Raw genomic sequence first — 17,290 nt, 5'->3', positions numbered from 1 at the left:
CGAAACTTCCTGAAACTCGAACCTAATCTCACTTTCTCTTTTGGATTAAAATTTTGTCATTCTGCATTTTGAATCTCGATATTCGTTCTATTTTAGCTAAATTTTGTTTATTATGTTATATTGGTGTTGAAATGCTGAAACGGATGTGGTGGAGGTGTCAGCCGCATCAATGAAGTGCACCATATTGTATATCACGATATAATTCAAGGCCGATTGCTACATAATCTAAGATGAGATGAGAGGAATACGTATTACTTTAAAGTAGTTTCAATTTACAAATTAAATCTCAATTTCATGCTGAATTTTTGTCTCACAAAATCAGCGGAAAATATTGACTCTTTGAAGAATACATACATATCAGACAGAATGCAAACCAAGTCTTATGAAATTTCAAATACTGAGGACTTGGCCCTTAAAGGCCCTGAATTTTTGTCTCACAAAATCAGCGGAAAATATTGACTCTTTTTGAAGAATACATACATATCAGACAGAATGCAAACCAAGTCTTATGAAATTTCAAATACTGAGGACTTGGCCCTTAAAGGCCCTGTTTTGCTGAATCTTTTTTTTTTTTTCTTTTCTGGAAGCTGCGACTTATATTGCAAAAGGAGCGAAACCTTCTGAGGAAGGTTACAGAGGACAGAGAAACAAAAACAGTAATGAAATGCCGGGGGTTAAACCACAAAGTGGGGACAAAACCACCGCCCCTCGTTGCAGCTCTCGGAGAGGAGGACACTAGTGATGAAGTCTCTTGGCTGAGAATTGATGATGGAATTTGAAATTTAAGAAAAATTTATCTGGGCAATTTTTTTTTTTTTAAATAGATTTGCTCTTATTTGTGGCTTTTTTATTTTGAAGATTATGATTTGAAATGTATTTGGGTTTTTAGGTAATTACATTGAATTCATATCCGGTCAGTATAAATAAGACGATCATTAGTTCGATATTATACTAAACGTCCGATTAATTTAATTAATATTATCCGATGATTATTTATTTTATCCAACTAAAATAATCAATACAGTCCAAACTAACAAACGAGGGCTAAGAGTCACATTATAGGTTGTTCCCTTGTCTTCATAATTATATTATATGAGACAATCAGACATGTTCTTAAATTGTTTTTAGTAGTTTATTTATTTTAGGCGGGCGCCGCTGGCCTATATATTCAACCATCGAACACTCTTCAAAACCTCCTCTCCCTTATCTTTCCTGCCTAGTAGTGCCTACCCCAAGATTTTGATCTCTCTCTCTCTCTCTCTCTCTCCTGGTTCGGAAAACCTTGTGTCTGCTCTCTCTCTCTCTCCTCTCCTGGTTCTGGAAACCTTCTCTCTTTCTTTCCTAGTTCTGAAAAACTTGAGTCTGCTTCGAAATTCATATATAGCTTTTGTGGTATCCTTTTTCTCCAATGCTTAATATAAAAACCTATAGATATAATTATGTCTCCAGTGCTCAGTGAAATCCTGCTCTCTGGGTATATGATAAACTCCACCCTCCTTCGCAGAAGCCACTTAGTTCAATCATTCTCTGTTGTCTTCCTCTACTGGTTTTACAACATTTTATAAACAAATTTTTACTTTTTTCTTAATTATTTTTCATATCTAGCATCTGGGTTCTTCAAATAATCACTCTTACTTTCTTGGGTAAGGAAAAAGTTTTTATTTTTTGGTTTTGTTAAGCATATAAACATTACGCGCATGGCTTCTTCAAGTGGGGTTTCTTCAGAGTCAAGCAAGCTCCAAAACTCAGGATCTGATGTAGATCTTAACCTAGTCATGGACCAGAGAAAGCGCAAAAGAATGCTGTCCAATAGGGAATCAGCACGTCGATCCCGGATGCGAAAACAAGAGCATATGACTGATCTAACGGCTCAGATTGGGCTGCTGATGAAGGAGAACAACCAGATCATCACATCCATGAATGTGACCAACCAGCTTTACATGAAGATTGAGGCCGAAAACTCAGTCCTAAGAGCTCAGATGGATGAGCTTACCAACAGATTGCAGTCCCTCAATGATATCCTGGATTGTATTAATTCAAGCAAATGGATTTATGAGGAAGAAGAAAATCATAATATTATTGGTGGAAGTGATGGATTTCTGAATCCATGGAGTGCTGGCTTTTTGAATAATCAACCAATCATGGCCTCTGCTGACATGTTTATGTGCTAAACTCAGTTGGGTTAATCATGGATTAAGTGAGAGATTAGTGAAGTGAATTGAGATGTAACTACTAAGAACATCTATGGCTTGTGTAGATTTGTTGTAACAATTGAATTATTGGTGGGTGGGTCATGAGTTGTTCTACTGTTGAACATGTAAAGCATGTGTAAGCAATCACTTTTGTTTTTTCTTTTGGCCTCTGGTTTTGTTCCCAATTTTATGATTTAATAAAATACTTCTAGTTTATTTATTTGTATACAATTTCAAGTTTATTGTACTGTGTTAATAATGTTGGCTTACTTTATTTTATTTTCTTAAAAATTAATAATGCTGGCATATTGTGTGCTGGAATTTTGTGTGGTTTTCATATCATACGGTTAGACAAATATGGTTTTTAGCCAAAATGGTCTCTAAGATTTGCATAACACATCACTTTGGTTCCTGAGATTGAAAATCAATAGAAATGGTTCCTGAGATTGTCCATCATCCATTATTTTGGTCATTCCGTTAAAAACTCCGTTAAGTGTCCCGGAACTCTTGGCCGAAACTTTTGGCAATTTTCAAAGTTTCGTACTCAATCGTTTCTTAACCAAATTCGGCCCATAATATATCAAAATGAAGATAGAAAAGTGTAGAATAAGATTATACCTATTTGGAAGCCCAATGGTTGCCGAAGATGGCCGAAAAAATAGCCTGACAGGTGACTTGTTAGAGGGAAAATTGGAAAACTCACCAGAAACTGGGTAAACTTTAAACGTTCATAACTTTTTCAATACTCAACGAAATCGATGATTCAAAAACGAAAATCATACTTCTCGACGAGACAAAGAGAATGGTACCTTTGTCGATTGCTAAATCGCCGTGATTTGGCCAAAAAATGACTCTAAATTGGCTGTCTTGGTATCAAGTTAGCCACTTTCGAGCCGTTTTTCGGCCAAACCACAATGAATTAGCCATCATTGTGGTTTGGCCAAATTGTATGCATTGGAAGTCTCGATTGTATGCATTGGCCGTCACAACAAGCCAACCATCATGCTCGAGGCTATGGTGTCTTACGACACATGGATTTGGCATGCATTCTTCGACGCTCCTAGATCAAACAACGATATCAACGTTCTTTGGTCTTCTCATCTGTTCGATGATGTTGTCAATGGATGGGCACCATAATGGAGGTACAAGGTAAATGGTAATAGGTATGAGCTAGGTTACTACTTAACTGATGATATTTATCCTAGTTGGTCTACCTTTATGAAAAGTTATTCTCATCCCGATAGTGCAAAGAAGAAATTATTTTCGCAGAAACAAGAGTCTTACAGGAAGGATATGGAGAGAGTATTCATCCTACAAGCTTGTCACGCCCCGAACCCGGAATCAGTAGTAAAAACTCGAACCTGAATCTGAAACGTGAGTTAAAAGGTCAATAAATAAAAGGAAACTGACATAAGTTGAAAAATGAACATCTCTTATTAAAATAATTCATGATTCTTAAACAAATCAAGAATTCTTTACAACCTACAGTAAATAGATGAATAAACGTTCTTTACTCCAATCTAATTTGATCTCATCTTGCCTACCCTCTTGAATGTCTAGTTCGTAAACCTGCATAACAATAGAGGGATGAGCTTCAACAGCTTAGTAGGGACATAACCTTATCACAGTAAATAGACAATATTAAATTAAGTGTCATGAAATCATATAGCAAAATATCAATCAGTATCGATAGAAATGCATGAATGCAATGCAACCTTTTCAACTACCCCCGTTAATTTATATAATAAAACATGCGGACCTGCACGTCCCATACCATGCATTTTACCCCTGCAGAGGTGGTTCAAATGTTATATTATAGAAACTAACCCCTATATGATATCCCAAGCTCATAAACCCCTTTTGCTAGTCATCTTATCTAATTTATTGATCTCCAGCCCAAATCACCCACATCGACAATTCCCGTCGATATCCTATTCTAATGTGCACATCGGGCTCGCCTGAAACCGGTTTCATAATGAATAGATTCAACTACACAAAAGATCCTTTCCAACTACCCTCATTTCCATACTTCCAATCTGAATACTAAAACTCCACCCATATCAACATGAATGATGCACAAATAATGTCATTTTATCTTTCACATATTTCACAGTATATTCTCAACGAATAGCATTCCAGCAATAATTCCATAACCAATAACAAGTAAACACTTAACTGAAGCAATTAGCCAATTAATATCCAATCACATTAATCAACCAAAAAGATCAAGAATATTATAGCACTTCACGAATTTAATAAAATCAATTTCCTTAAAGGTCTGCCTTATTTCCCCTACCTAGATTCCAAGGCTAAACCAAAATCAATGTCATTACCGGAGTAGCTAAGCTCCACGTACTTATCGACGTCAATACCACAATAGCTAAGTTCCACCTATTTAAGGAAGCTTCTTGATTGCTCCTAACACCATATCTTTCTTTCAATCTCTTTTCTTTCCTAAATCTCTCTCTCTCTCTCTCTCTCTCTCTCTTTCTCTCTCTCTCTTACATATAAATATATACACGCAAAACATATGTATGTATGTATGTATGTATGTATGTATGTATGTATGTATGCACCAATCTCTACGTAATGCATGCATTGCAGGCTATCTCTATCTCTTTCTCCTACGAGAGCTCACATGCTCCAACCCCTCTCCATCTAAAAACAATGGAGCGAGGCTCCTATTTATAGTAGTAGAAGCCGACAATTTAAAAGCATCTCATTGGTGGATGTGGCAGCAACTAAAGTAAAATTGGTTCGAGGATATCTAATCTTAGTGCATGCAATACAGCTCCTGCTACTAGCTATAACTAGTCAGCAACAATAGAGTGCTCGTGGAGCACCTGGGAAGTCTAAACAATGCCACCTTAACCTTAAAAAAAATAGATGAGAATGCCACCACCTAGCTAAAGACAGCCCAACCATTCTTCCTCTTACCAGCACCTCATGCTAAGCTAATATGCTGAGTCAACAGCATGTACTCAAACTTCAGTATGATCAATATATACATAAATAGATTGTAAACTTATTGGCTAAGTATAAGTACATATGAATACTAGTTATAGTATACCACATGGAAACCCTAAGTCAAAACTAGAAAATAATAGTATATATATATATATATATATATATATTTTAAATACAAGTTCTCACAAAGCTCAATGGGCCATTGTTAGAAGGGCTACACGATTGTGGAATGTGGAATACCTCCATTCAATCATGATGACGTGCATAATTTTGCACAACATGATTGTGGAAGATGAGTACGTAGAAATTGAAGATGATTCTGACGAAGATGTGGATGATGACCAAGCAACATATGCGAGAGCTATGGCAAGAGATGTTGAATATCTCACTGCAACCACATACAAGACCTAACAGGATAGGGTCATGTTGAGTGAGTATATGAAACGTTTAAATAGAATTCAAGCTCCTCAAGGTCATGACACACTCCGCAAGGATTTGGTTGAGCATATATGGCACTAAGAAGGAGAACGTTGATGATGGATAATCTTAAGTGCATTAATGTTTTAGTATTGGTATATTAATGTGCTATGTTGGTGTATTAATTTGTTCTTGTGTTAAATTTAAGTGTGCTATGTTGTTAAAATTATATAATTTTAAGTGTACTATGTTGGTATTTTCTAGTAATAAATTGAAGTGTCTTCTTGTGACAAGTTTTTTGTCTAGTACGTTGTCAAAATTATTGAAGGCCGTTTGAATTATTGAAGGCATCTATTGTACATCAAATAGTGCAACAATAAGTACAATAATTATTGAAGACATCTAGATTAATAGAAACAATAATTAATAAGCCATAAATTTAATACACACGATAATTAATAAGTCATAAACTTAATACAAACGACAATTAATAAACCACATAAACTTAATACAATCGTTAATTCATAAACTACGTAAACTTAATAATGATATCCACCATCTTGACTTGGTGGTGGACTTGGGATATAGCCTTGAGATGAATCATCTTGAAATATACTCCTTGTGGCATGTCTTCACAAAATTTCCTTTTGCTTAGCACGTAAGAACTTCTTCCTCTCTGGAGTGTATTTGTTGAGGTCCTCTATCATGAAATTGCATTTGAACCATTCTTGCTCTCTATCCCCTTTGTGCGTCATGGCCAAACGCATTTGGGCCACTTCTTCCTCCTGAGAGCTATGGCTTTTGTGATGATTTGTCCCTACTTTTCACTTTGATTTCTTTTCTGTTGGTATGAGTTAACGATTTTACCCTTTTGGACAAAAGTCGAATCTAACATGGACGTGGTTTTCGGCTTTCAGTTTCATTTTCCTAGTTTCGTACTAAATTAGTACTTGTCGCTACGAACGCGTGAGCGCATGTTAGACTCGAATCGGAGTTGTAACGAAATAGTTACGCTCCGTTAAAGTACGTTAACCACAGGTATTTTTGTACATGCACATACAAATTATCAATGTTTGAAACACTGTAAGGAAGCAAATTTTGTACATTAAAAATTGTACAAAATCCACTCATATATTCCCTAATTGGTGGATTCGGTCCCCTTTTCTTCACAAAAACAAGAATCAAACTTTTGCTTTTTCCTTGAATCCATCCTCACCACCCAATCAATTTTTTTCCCTCTTTTACCTCACCAATCAGATTTCACTCTCATGTTTCTCTTCCCCAATCAGTTTGCAGAGATCACTCTCTCTCACTTCCTTCTCACTCCTCGAAGGCATTCTCTCACTCTGCAACTCTCTCAAACGAACAACAAACCTTACCAACGTGACCTGAAAACCATACCATTAAACTCATCTCGACCCCAAGAACATAACCATGCAACCAGTTTCAAGAATGGTTGAGTTTTGACTCACCAAATCGAAAGCTCTGACTTGGTGAGTTTTAGGTTGACGATTTTTAAATCGAGTCATGGCATTTTAGGACTCGGGGAAACTCCTACTCAACTCCCTAAAGGTCCTAGTGAAGATTTGAGGAAGAGTTGATGTCGAAACAGACGAGTTTCAAGGGGCCGAGTTTAAGCCGAGACTATCGAGCCAATTTCAGGCCTTTTCCCGTCCATTTTTGGACTTCCAAAAGTATAAATTGATTTTACACTTCATAAGCTTCATTTCCATGCAAAGTTTATGAAAAATGGTTGAGAAATGAAGAAGATATGAAGGTTTAAAATTCTACCCAGAAACTGGTGAAAATTTCCAGATTCCGGCGAGTTCAGACGGCGGCGACCGGTAAGGACTCCTTGAGAAAATGACGGAATATTCCGTCAAAGTTGACGGAACATTCTAACGGTGTTAGGTAACGCCGTTAAACTCTATTAATCATTTAACGGAATATTCCGTCAAACTAATGGAATATTCCTGACGTACATCAGGGTTTCGTCTACGCGTGGTGGTGCATATAGTCGTGCCCTAGCCGGCACGTGGTGGCACGTTCGGCCTCCGATTGGCTTTCTGTCAATTTGTGTAGGTCCGTGTCGTCGAGTAAATCGACTTCGTATATTCAAACCCTATGTTTGAGCAATCTACGAAGGTTTTATTTAAGTTTCCGTTTATGTATTATTAAACTAAGTTATTTAGTAATTTCAAATACAGAGGAAACGTATCCCAAGGACATACGAAGTCAAGCAAGGCTCAGAGGCTTCATTTCAACTACGTAACTATGAGTGGGTCATTTCTTTTTATAAGTATACGCATACTTGCTAGTTTCCAGTTATACTTTGAAAAGAATTTACTATGTATGCATTGCTTAGACTAAAATTACATAAAGTAGTGAAATGACTGAACCTAGGGAATTATTCTGCGCCCTATAGGTTCACAAATATGCACGAGATACCATGATATTATATTTATAGTTGTGATTATTAATATGTTGATTAGAGTTATCGAATCTTTGTGGCACAATTTTATTTATGTCATCTGCTCTTCCTTGCTGCACCCCGGTGTTAGTACTCTGCCTAGGGTCCGGGCCAATCTTTCACATGTATGTTCATATCCGCACCGTTCACTCACCTTGGATCCAAGTTTGGTACCAATCCTGTCGTACAGATTGCATTAGGCAATTTCAACTCGTATGTGACCGCACTTCGACGCCAGCCTTCACGTGATTGTAGTACTAGAGCGCACTTATTACACCCAGTCCTGTCGTATAGGCTGCCTTAGGCAACTTCGACTCGTGTGTCAGCATGTGTCGATGAGCATTTGTTATGTTATGTTTACATATTACGAGGTTATGTGATATTGGTCACCTTGTGATTATTTGCGATAGTTATGCCTTATTGATTTTTTAAGACTTTGCAGGTTACGGTAAGTATTTTCTTACTATATGTAGTATGTATATATTGTGGAAACTATACTTGATTTTATGGCTAGGGGTTATAATGTTTTTGAAAAGATTTTTACAAAACGTTATTTTCTGACCCACTCAACTTTGTTTTTTCGCCCCTCCAGGTTTAGTAACTGTGATTACGTGTAAGCGAGGACTCTGGCAAGATCTCAGTAGATGGTTATCTTCAGTGGTATAACATTCACCCTAATTACTGTACTGTTCTTACGTTCTGCCATCACGTGTGAAATGAGTTCAATCCCCCTCACGCGCCACTCTTTCAATTAGGCACTTGTAGGTTTTAAATTTATTCGTATTTTTCCACTACACTACACTTTATAGCTTCGTCACCCTTCAGGTGTTGGCCAACACAACTCGATTCAAAGTCCAAGTGGACATTTCTGGGTCAAGGTGTGTCAATATATTTTTTATCATTGGGTTTAAAGTATGTTAGTGTTCACATGGATTCATTTGGGTCTAACCTCCAATTTTGTGCGTTAATACATGTGACTTTATTTATTATTAATATATTTTACCTAACTTTTGACACTTGTTTTTTGGACCCACTTTGTAATACTTATTAACCATCCAAACGTCTAGTTTTTAGAACAACATTAATAGATCATCCTTGCAAAAAGTTAGACAAATTCAAAACCATTCATACATTCATTAGTAGTGGAAAAAATGACGAATATGGTTCTACAAAGCAACCCTAAACCCTGAATCCAACGTTCATATGGTTTCAAATTTAGGTGGTTTTTGATAGACATCAACTTTGAGGAAAGTTCGAAAAGATAGATGATTCGGATCATTAAAATACATTACGAAGTGGGCCTCACAAGAACGTGTGTCAAAAGTTATGTAGAAAAAGTGGTGCAACGGATTCGTCTCCTTATAAAAGTGAGACATATCAACTCTATCGCTCATTTTTATTGTAACACATAAAATAGTATATCACTTGACTTGCGTTTCAATATCCGTAAAAAGTTTTATGCATTGAGAACTCAAGCCACTAACCGTATAATACTATTTTTACGTCTAATCAAGTTCTAAATTATCCCATAAGAACATATTTGAATCCCATTTAGATTCAAATTGGGAGAATCCTAGGAATCTTCACATCTTAGCTATTCATCGTGCATCGTGTAGTCAGAAATCATTTGACTTTTTTTATTCAAACTTAAATATAAATAGTACATGACGAAAACTGCCTGCATTATGTACGATGAATAATGAGAATATGAAAATCCTTAAAATTCTCACAAAATGAATCCGAAAAGAATCATCTTCCCATAAGAAGTATATGGAATATGATTGATGTGACAAAGGTAGAGTGACTAAGATTATTGACTAAAAAAAAAGTGATTAGAATACTTATCCAGTCGAAATTGTACGACATATCTCTCTTCTCTATATCCCTTATATACTTAAAAAAAATATGAATAGGTAAGGCTTAGAAATTAGAAGTAACAGTGTTTAAAAGTAATAACCATGCTCTCATGCATACGTAGGTCAAGGCACTAGCCGCCCACTACATCATTTAGAAAGGGAAGGCCAAACCTAAGCATGATAATTACTAATTATTTACTCTTAATTGGTTTGTTGATGAGAGCATGTGGCCAACCAATTATGACACCAATGTTCACATGACCAAGAAAGTTTAATTAATTATAATGACTGAAAGCTAAAGTGTGTTTAGGGTTCTTTTATTCTCAAATTAAAAGTAGGCTTTGATAATCTATGGAGTACCTAATAAATCATAATTGCAATTATTGACTTGACATGCCTTCTTTTTCAACTAGATTGTACCTAGTGTATTGCCTTTCGAAGGGATGTCATGTGTTGGGGCATTTTTTTTTGTTTACGTTGGAAAGGGTTGAAGCCTATACTTACGCTGGATAGTCTTCAATATTCTGTACTATTGGAAAGTCCAACTTGATATTATTATATTGGTAAGTACCCAAAAATAATATTTCGTTTAACCTTAACCGTTTATTTGTCGTCCTATTGAATAGTTCAGATTATTAAAAAATAAATTGTTTATTTTGATCTTAACCCATTATTTCAATCTCGCTCGCTCTTCTAAACCATTAATTAACTCTTGCTCAGTACTTGAGTTGACTATCGTGGCTTAGAGCATCTCCAATGGAGATGTCAAAAGATAAATGTCAAATGTCAATTTCATGGCTGACGTGGCAATGTCAGATTTTCTTTTTTTCCATCCGATATGTTTTTTTTTTTATATAAATGATGTTGTAGAATCCATTTTAAAAAGAAATCAATTAAAATAAATTTTCAAAATCTATAATTGATCCATTAATGGGACCAACATAATAAAAGAATTAAAAATTATTTAACATCACATTTTCTCATATGTCAAATTTGACATAAGAAAACTTATATGTCAATCCACATAAGATTGACATATCAGTTGGAGCTTGCTCATGCCTTTAAATTTGATTACATAACATTCTACTAAGGATTTGACATCTTTTTTAGAGATGATCTTATGTATTAAACATCTTTGGTGTTTTTATGTATTAAACATGACGTAAAGAAACACCAGCGTCTCCTTCAATAATTGATAAAATAATTAACTTCCTATGGTGATCATGATTTCACCTTGAAAAGAGATTGTACTAGATTGGGTGGGATCATTTCTTTGTTTTAGGTGTCAAAATGTGAACCGAACCACTCAAAAAAGAGAGAGTAATTTCTACATGCTTATTTTCTTCACACTCGTATTCATTCTTAACATTTAGATTGAATCAAAAAAAAAAAAAAAATTAAAAGGACAAAAAAAAAAAAAAAATCGAAGTACACGGAGAAGAAGAATGCAAAAATCATTTCCCCACTCAAAATTAGACCAAGAGCATAACTATTCTTGCCACTCACTTATCAAAGATTGAATTTGAAACTTCCTGAAAATCTTTTCTTGGTGAAATTTGGAAGTAAGAGATATTAGGTTCAAATCTCGTGGATAGCGAATTCGATACCAAATTATGATGTCTATTGTGTAGTTTAGCAGAACTCTCCCTTCTCTTAGTGTAAAAATATCAATGTACTCAAAAGAAAAAACATAACGTTAACAGGTAACAAAACAACCTCTGCTAACTCCCAAGGGCTGTGAAGGGGTATTCCAAACGTCATAAAACTACGATTCCAAAACTGCAAGACCACCTCTACGGGCGGGCAATGCCAAAGTTTAAAAAGAGTGGGGGAAAAAAAGTTAATAGAGACATATTTTCCGAAATCGTTTTCGGATTTAACCAGATGAAGGTCTAGATTGGGGTCTGCTCTTCTTGTAGTAACTCCCAAATCTTTGGGGAACCGGAGCCTCGTATGATGAATCCCCAAACCAAAAAGCCGCCCTTCAAAATAATTTTGACAGATGTGACAAAATGGGGTAAAGTGAAACACAAAGTTAATTTTTAAGCAATTGGTAAGTAAAACATTTTATGTTACATGTGGCAAAGCGAGAATAAGATTGAGTTAAGAAGGTGGTAGTTGTGGAGCCAATAAGGCAACATGTGGATTTTTTTTTCAAGATAGACAAGATTGATTTCACTAAATGGGTAGGGCTCTCAAATATTCCCAGGAGCAACTCAGCATCCATAGAAGTTCAGGCAGCAGACAACGACTGATTAAAGCTCCCCACGGTATGGAAAAGTTAAAGGTGTTAAAGATAGGGTTAATTACTAAATCATATATTTAATACATTCTCAATTAAAGATCAACTCAATCAAGTAAGGAATCCCTATCACAATTATCCCAAGATATTTTCTTCTAATTAATATCTGGGGAACATTCTTTCCTCATTCATCCAATGGATGACATACTGTTGACCCTAAAAATTACCAAGCTTACGTGATGCGCAGGCCAAGTAACTAATAAGCTAACTACGTCTTTCGGTTATGTGTGGGGTGTGCCAACTCGATGGCCGAACTCGACTGGGGAGTAAAATGTGTTGATGTTGCGTTGAGAGCGTTGCTGACTTCTTGATCCTGCGATTGCGGCCGAGGAAGGAACATGTCTCGACCTTTAGGTTCTAGAGCCTGAAGACAAGGCTGCTAGTTCTATGAAGTTCACGAATCGTCGACGCCGGGTTCGGTCATGGTGATTATATTCATAAGAGTATAAGCACGCCAAACTGGCACCAGGCTATATGGACACAAGTACTTGAAAGAGATGTATGTCTTGATAGTAAATGTGGTTTGGGCATCGGAATGCCGAACTCTGAAACTCACTTGCGAATATCCAATCATAAAACAACTCGGCTTTCAATGTGCTAAGTCTAGTAACCTGTAACACCTCACTTCGCCGAAAAGGCTGATGAGATAACCTCTACCAACAGGAACTCGAAAGTCCCTGTCGACCAAGACTTGGATATATAACCAGTCGGTCTCGAAGCAATGATTTCTATCCAAATTGAATGTGCTCCTTGATCGGCTGATTCTATTACTCTAGTGCTGTTTATCCAAACTGAAGATGTCGCATGTTGCCTTCACAGTGCTGTTTATTCAAACTGAAGACGTGTTGGCAGAAGAAAGGGGAAAATGATGAAATCTCAAAGGCTGTTGAGAAGCTTTGCGCAGGGCAATTTGTGTGTTGAATTGGAGGGCCTTGAATGATGCACTTCCTTCTCTATTTATAGTAGCAAACCCCCTTATGGCCGAGCTAGAACTGTACTTGGATTAGAACTCCTCAACCTAATCTAATTAGGTCTTGGCCAATCCTAACTCCAATAGGATTTTGAACCAACCTTTTTTAAGGAACCATATTCATCCCCTAAATCTCAGCATCCTCAGCCTTAGCCTTAAGACTCCTTGTTGCACTAAGTCTCGATTACCTTACCTTTATCTAAACCAATCCTCATCGCAGTAGGACTCGGCTGACCCTAACTAAATGGCCCATGACGACTGGACGGCCCATGATAGAACTCTAAGTAGTCACTGGGCTGAGAGTCGCTAAACTCGGCCCAAACTATCATTTTGGGCCCAAACACATACCTTGGCCAATAAGATGTCACCATGTGTAGGGCAAAATCCTAAAGACATGGCCTGCCACTTCCTCCTATAATATAAATAACTTATCTCCACCATATTTTTGGTAAGCTTTTTGCTACGCATACAAGCCCTAACACATTTACTCTTTCTAGATAAACTAACTTAGGCATCAGAAATCTATTGCCCAAACCCCTCACCCCACCTTGCCAAACCCCGCCCCCACCTCGTGGGTGTGTAAGGCTTTGGTCTTTGATAAAAAAAGTTGATTGTTTTATAAGTACAATTTTGTCAAAACTGAAGACGGTAGAAGTTTGCTACCATTGTAGTTTAAAGAAGCCTTGCTGCCATTGTAGAGTAAAGAAGCCTTGAAAACACACTGTTTGCATCACACGTGACTTCTATTGCTCAATATGACTGGTTTTGCCGAGTCAACCCAACATATGGTGATCAGCCCAACATCACTAGGCCACAAACAAGGCCTATTGGACCCGTATGTCGGCAACCCCAACTTGCTAAAATTGGGCCAGTTCAGTAATGCTCATGAACCAATGGAAAATATCTCTCTACGTGGGACCCGATAAACGATAAAATCTTATCTAAGTCAGTAATGCAACATCAAGATTAATAATAAAAACACGTGTCAAAATATGACACGTCTCACCTTCCAAAGTTTCAAAACACATGTACGGACGTAAGCTAGTCCACAACTCGGTGAAGTGTTACGAGCCTTTTAGCTTGACGACAAGGGCGGATCTTATCTTCTCTATGATATTTTAATTTTTATGCCGACATCAACATAGTACACCTGTCCTCATAAAATGCCAGGTGTCCTCAGCTACTAAAGTGACAGGAAGTCATGGATGCACTCTACTGCATGCACAACCCTGCATGTCTACAGTCTACGTAGTTAGGATAAAATGCCAGGTGTCCTCATCTACTAAAGTGGCAGGAAGGCATGGATGCACTCTAGTGCATGCACAACCCTGCATGTCTACAGTCTACGTAGTTAGCCTATATAAACAACACAATATCTCATTTCAAATCCATCAAAACATTTCATCAAATCAAATATCAGTTCAAAATGGCGAATTATCAGACTAAATATGGTACAACGCCCCAAGACATGGATGAGTATGGGAACCCGATTCAACAGGGTACTACCGGAGGCTTCGGTGGTGCCACCACTGGTACTGGGTACGGGGCAACAGGAGGGCAGCAGCAACAAGAGAGAGGTACTGGCATGACTGGAAGTGGGTACGGGGCAATAGGAGGGCAGCAGCAACAAGAGAGAGGTACTAGCATGACTGGAAGTGGTTACGGGACTACTGATGCCCCGTACACAGGAGGGCAGCAACAACAAGAGAGAGGGATGATGGACAAGATCAAGGAAAAGATTCCAGGAACTGGTGGTGGACGTAGGGATGACGACCCCTACTCATCGAATGCCCAGACCGGTACTGGGATGACTGGAACTGGGCACGGTACTACTGACGCCCCGTACACTGGAGGGGAGTACGAAGAAAGGGGGATGATGGACAAGGTCAAGGACAAGATGCCGGGGACTGGGCAGAGGGATGAAACCCACTCATCTCAGACGACCACCACCACACCTTACGGTGGCACCACCGGAGAGCACCAGGAAAAGAAGGGCGCCATGGACAAGATCAAAGAAAAGCTTCCCGGTGGACGCCATTAAATATATATATATGTGTGCGTGCGCATATGTATTCTAGGGTCTTTTGATGTGCTAATAACCGGTGCTTGGTGTGATTGTGTGAACGTAATTTCTTTCTTACGTGCGCGAGCGAGCACTCCGCAGTGTCAGTGTGTGTTTTGTAATCGGTACTTTGTGGTTTTATCAATAGAGCAATAGTATTCTGGTTTCTGTATTTTAACCATATCAAAAGATAAGTTGAATAAAGACACCATTCTGTAATTTTACTGCGCCTCCATTGAACTGGACCGCCAAGGGAGAAAATCATTCTTTGGCAACGTTCAATCCGAAAACGAAAAGAAATTAATGGGATTTTTATTAGGGTTAATCACATAAAATACTTGTAAGAGTTAAGAGTATAAGTTTATTGTAGTATAAATACTTATGTAATGTCGCTTTCTTCAATGATTATTTAAATAATTTATGTAAAAATAATTCTTAGTTAACTACTTAAGATTAAAAATTCAGAGAAGAGTTTTTGAATTTGAATAATATTAAAAACGTTGTTAATTAAAATTTAATAGTAAATTCTTTCAAAAATAATACGACAAAAGAAGAGTTTTTTAAATACCAATTTATAAAAACATTAGGGTTCCACTATCACTTAGCAATTTTATGTATTTTTATTAATTATTTATGATCTACATATGCTACTTTGAAGGTTAAGTTTTCTTAATATATATCCTACTTGGAACCTCTAACATAGAACGTATATCTAACATATAATCCGTTTGAACATTCAGATCAAATCTGAACATGAGACTCATTATGTTTTATGAAAACCCTTTAAAAAATCATGCAACTCTTAAGATGTGATGTTCATCTTAAGTGAAATTATAATTATTAATCACAAGAGCCAGCGTCAATTTCAGGAAACCTTCCGACAAAAATTGCATCAAATTACTTTTCTAAAAATTAGAATGGTGATCAAGCATTAAGACAATTAGATAGTTTTAATCACGATGATTAATAATTCAACGTCTGCATGCAATCAATCATAAGCAATTAAATAAAAATTACATATTCATGCTAAGATTCAAGACTTCACCTCAGCAAAACGGATTCGTTATGCATTCTCATAATAAAAATCAAAGAAAATATCATTAACTAGAAAAAGAATGAAAACATCTTGTATGTAAAAAGTTTGAAATTCTCCAAAACTGCGCTAAATTCTCTCAATGTCCTGTAGAGAATCCTAATGGCTAAAAACCTTATTTATACTACTTCAAATTAAAACCCTCCTAGTCAAAGGTCCTAGAATAAGACTAGGAAACCTAATAAATTGAAATAAATTAGGAAACATAATCCTAAATTAACTTGGTAAATTCACCCAAAAATCTACACAACCACATTTTGGACCCCAATCAGTTCCAAAACTGGTCCAAAATAACTGGATTTAAAGCTTGAACTATTCTGAACACTTCTCCAGTAGGCCACGAACCCATCTGATGTCATATTGGGGCCCAAAAATACAATTTAAGCCCAAAAACATCACTTTCTAGCACTGCACAATAATCCTTTATTCCATCGCCAGAAAATAGCCGCTTGGTAGAAAAATCCCAAATTTTGATACGAACACGCCAAGAGACACATGAACGTCCTCCAATTTAAATTCTTCCAAAATTCATCCGTTTGATCATGTTTTACTCCAAAGAATTTCTGAATGTCTTATATTAAAAATATAAAGCAAAGTATCAAAATTATATAGTGTAAAATCAACTCATCAAAAATTCGGGGTCCCAACATAAAGTACCATTAAAGTCCACACTAGCAATACTGCATATGAAGAACAAAAAGAACTTTTCGTTATATTTTATGATAATTTTGAAGACTGCCCAGACTTCTTTTATGACAATCTTTGAAAATGTTCGGAGTTGCGATTCTAGGTGGCATGGGGACGATAATTGAAACCAAACTTTTCAAAGACGGAGAAAAAAAAACGAAATCAATAGCTCAAATTAAAAAATATATTAATATTTCATATATCTTCTCACAACCATCATTCATCATGGTGAACTTTGTAATCATCATTTACTACACAAAAATGGAAGGGGAAA

At 36.7% G+C, this 17,290-nt stretch overlaps 2 protein-coding genes across 3 annotated transcripts; both read left to right on the top strand.

The window, feature by feature from the left end:
- Positions 1-1,213: 1,213 nt before the first annotated feature.
- LOC137718774 (bZIP transcription factor 11-like) lies at positions 1,214-2,364 on the top strand. Its single transcript, XM_068458410.1, has one exon. It carries the CDS (start codon positions 1,698-1,700, stop codon positions 2,169-2,171), a length of 474 nt encoding a protein of 157 aa, XP_068314511.1. The 5' UTR covers positions 1,214-1,697; the 3' UTR covers positions 2,172-2,364.
- Positions 2,365-14,551: 12,187 nt separating this feature from the next.
- On the top strand, positions 14,552-15,408 carry LOC137731128 (dehydrin CAS31-like). 2 transcript variants are annotated; one of them, XM_068470231.1, is made up of 2 exons: positions 14,552-14,751; positions 14,812-15,408. In XM_068470231.1, the coding sequence occupies exons 1-2, from the start codon at positions 14,601-14,603 to the stop codon at positions 15,213-15,215; spliced, it is 555 nt and encodes a 184-aa protein (XP_068326332.1). In that variant the 5' UTR covers positions 14,552-14,600; the 3' UTR covers positions 15,216-15,408. The 2 variants fall into 2 exon arrangements, with proteins under 2 accessions (XP_068326332.1, XP_068326324.1); XM_068470223.1 differs by having other exon boundaries at positions 14,552-15,408.
- The last annotated feature ends 1,882 nt before the right edge of the window (positions 15,409-17,290 follow it).

The sequence above is a fragment of the Pyrus communis genome, chromosome 1, assembly GCF_963583255.1.
Source record: "Pyrus communis chromosome 1, drPyrComm1.1, whole genome shotgun sequence".
Taxonomy (NCBI): domain Eukaryota; kingdom Viridiplantae; phylum Streptophyta; class Magnoliopsida; order Rosales; family Rosaceae; genus Pyrus; species Pyrus communis.
The sequence above is the reverse complement of the archived record's forward strand: the minus strand, read 5'-3'. Positions and strand labels throughout refer to the sequence as shown.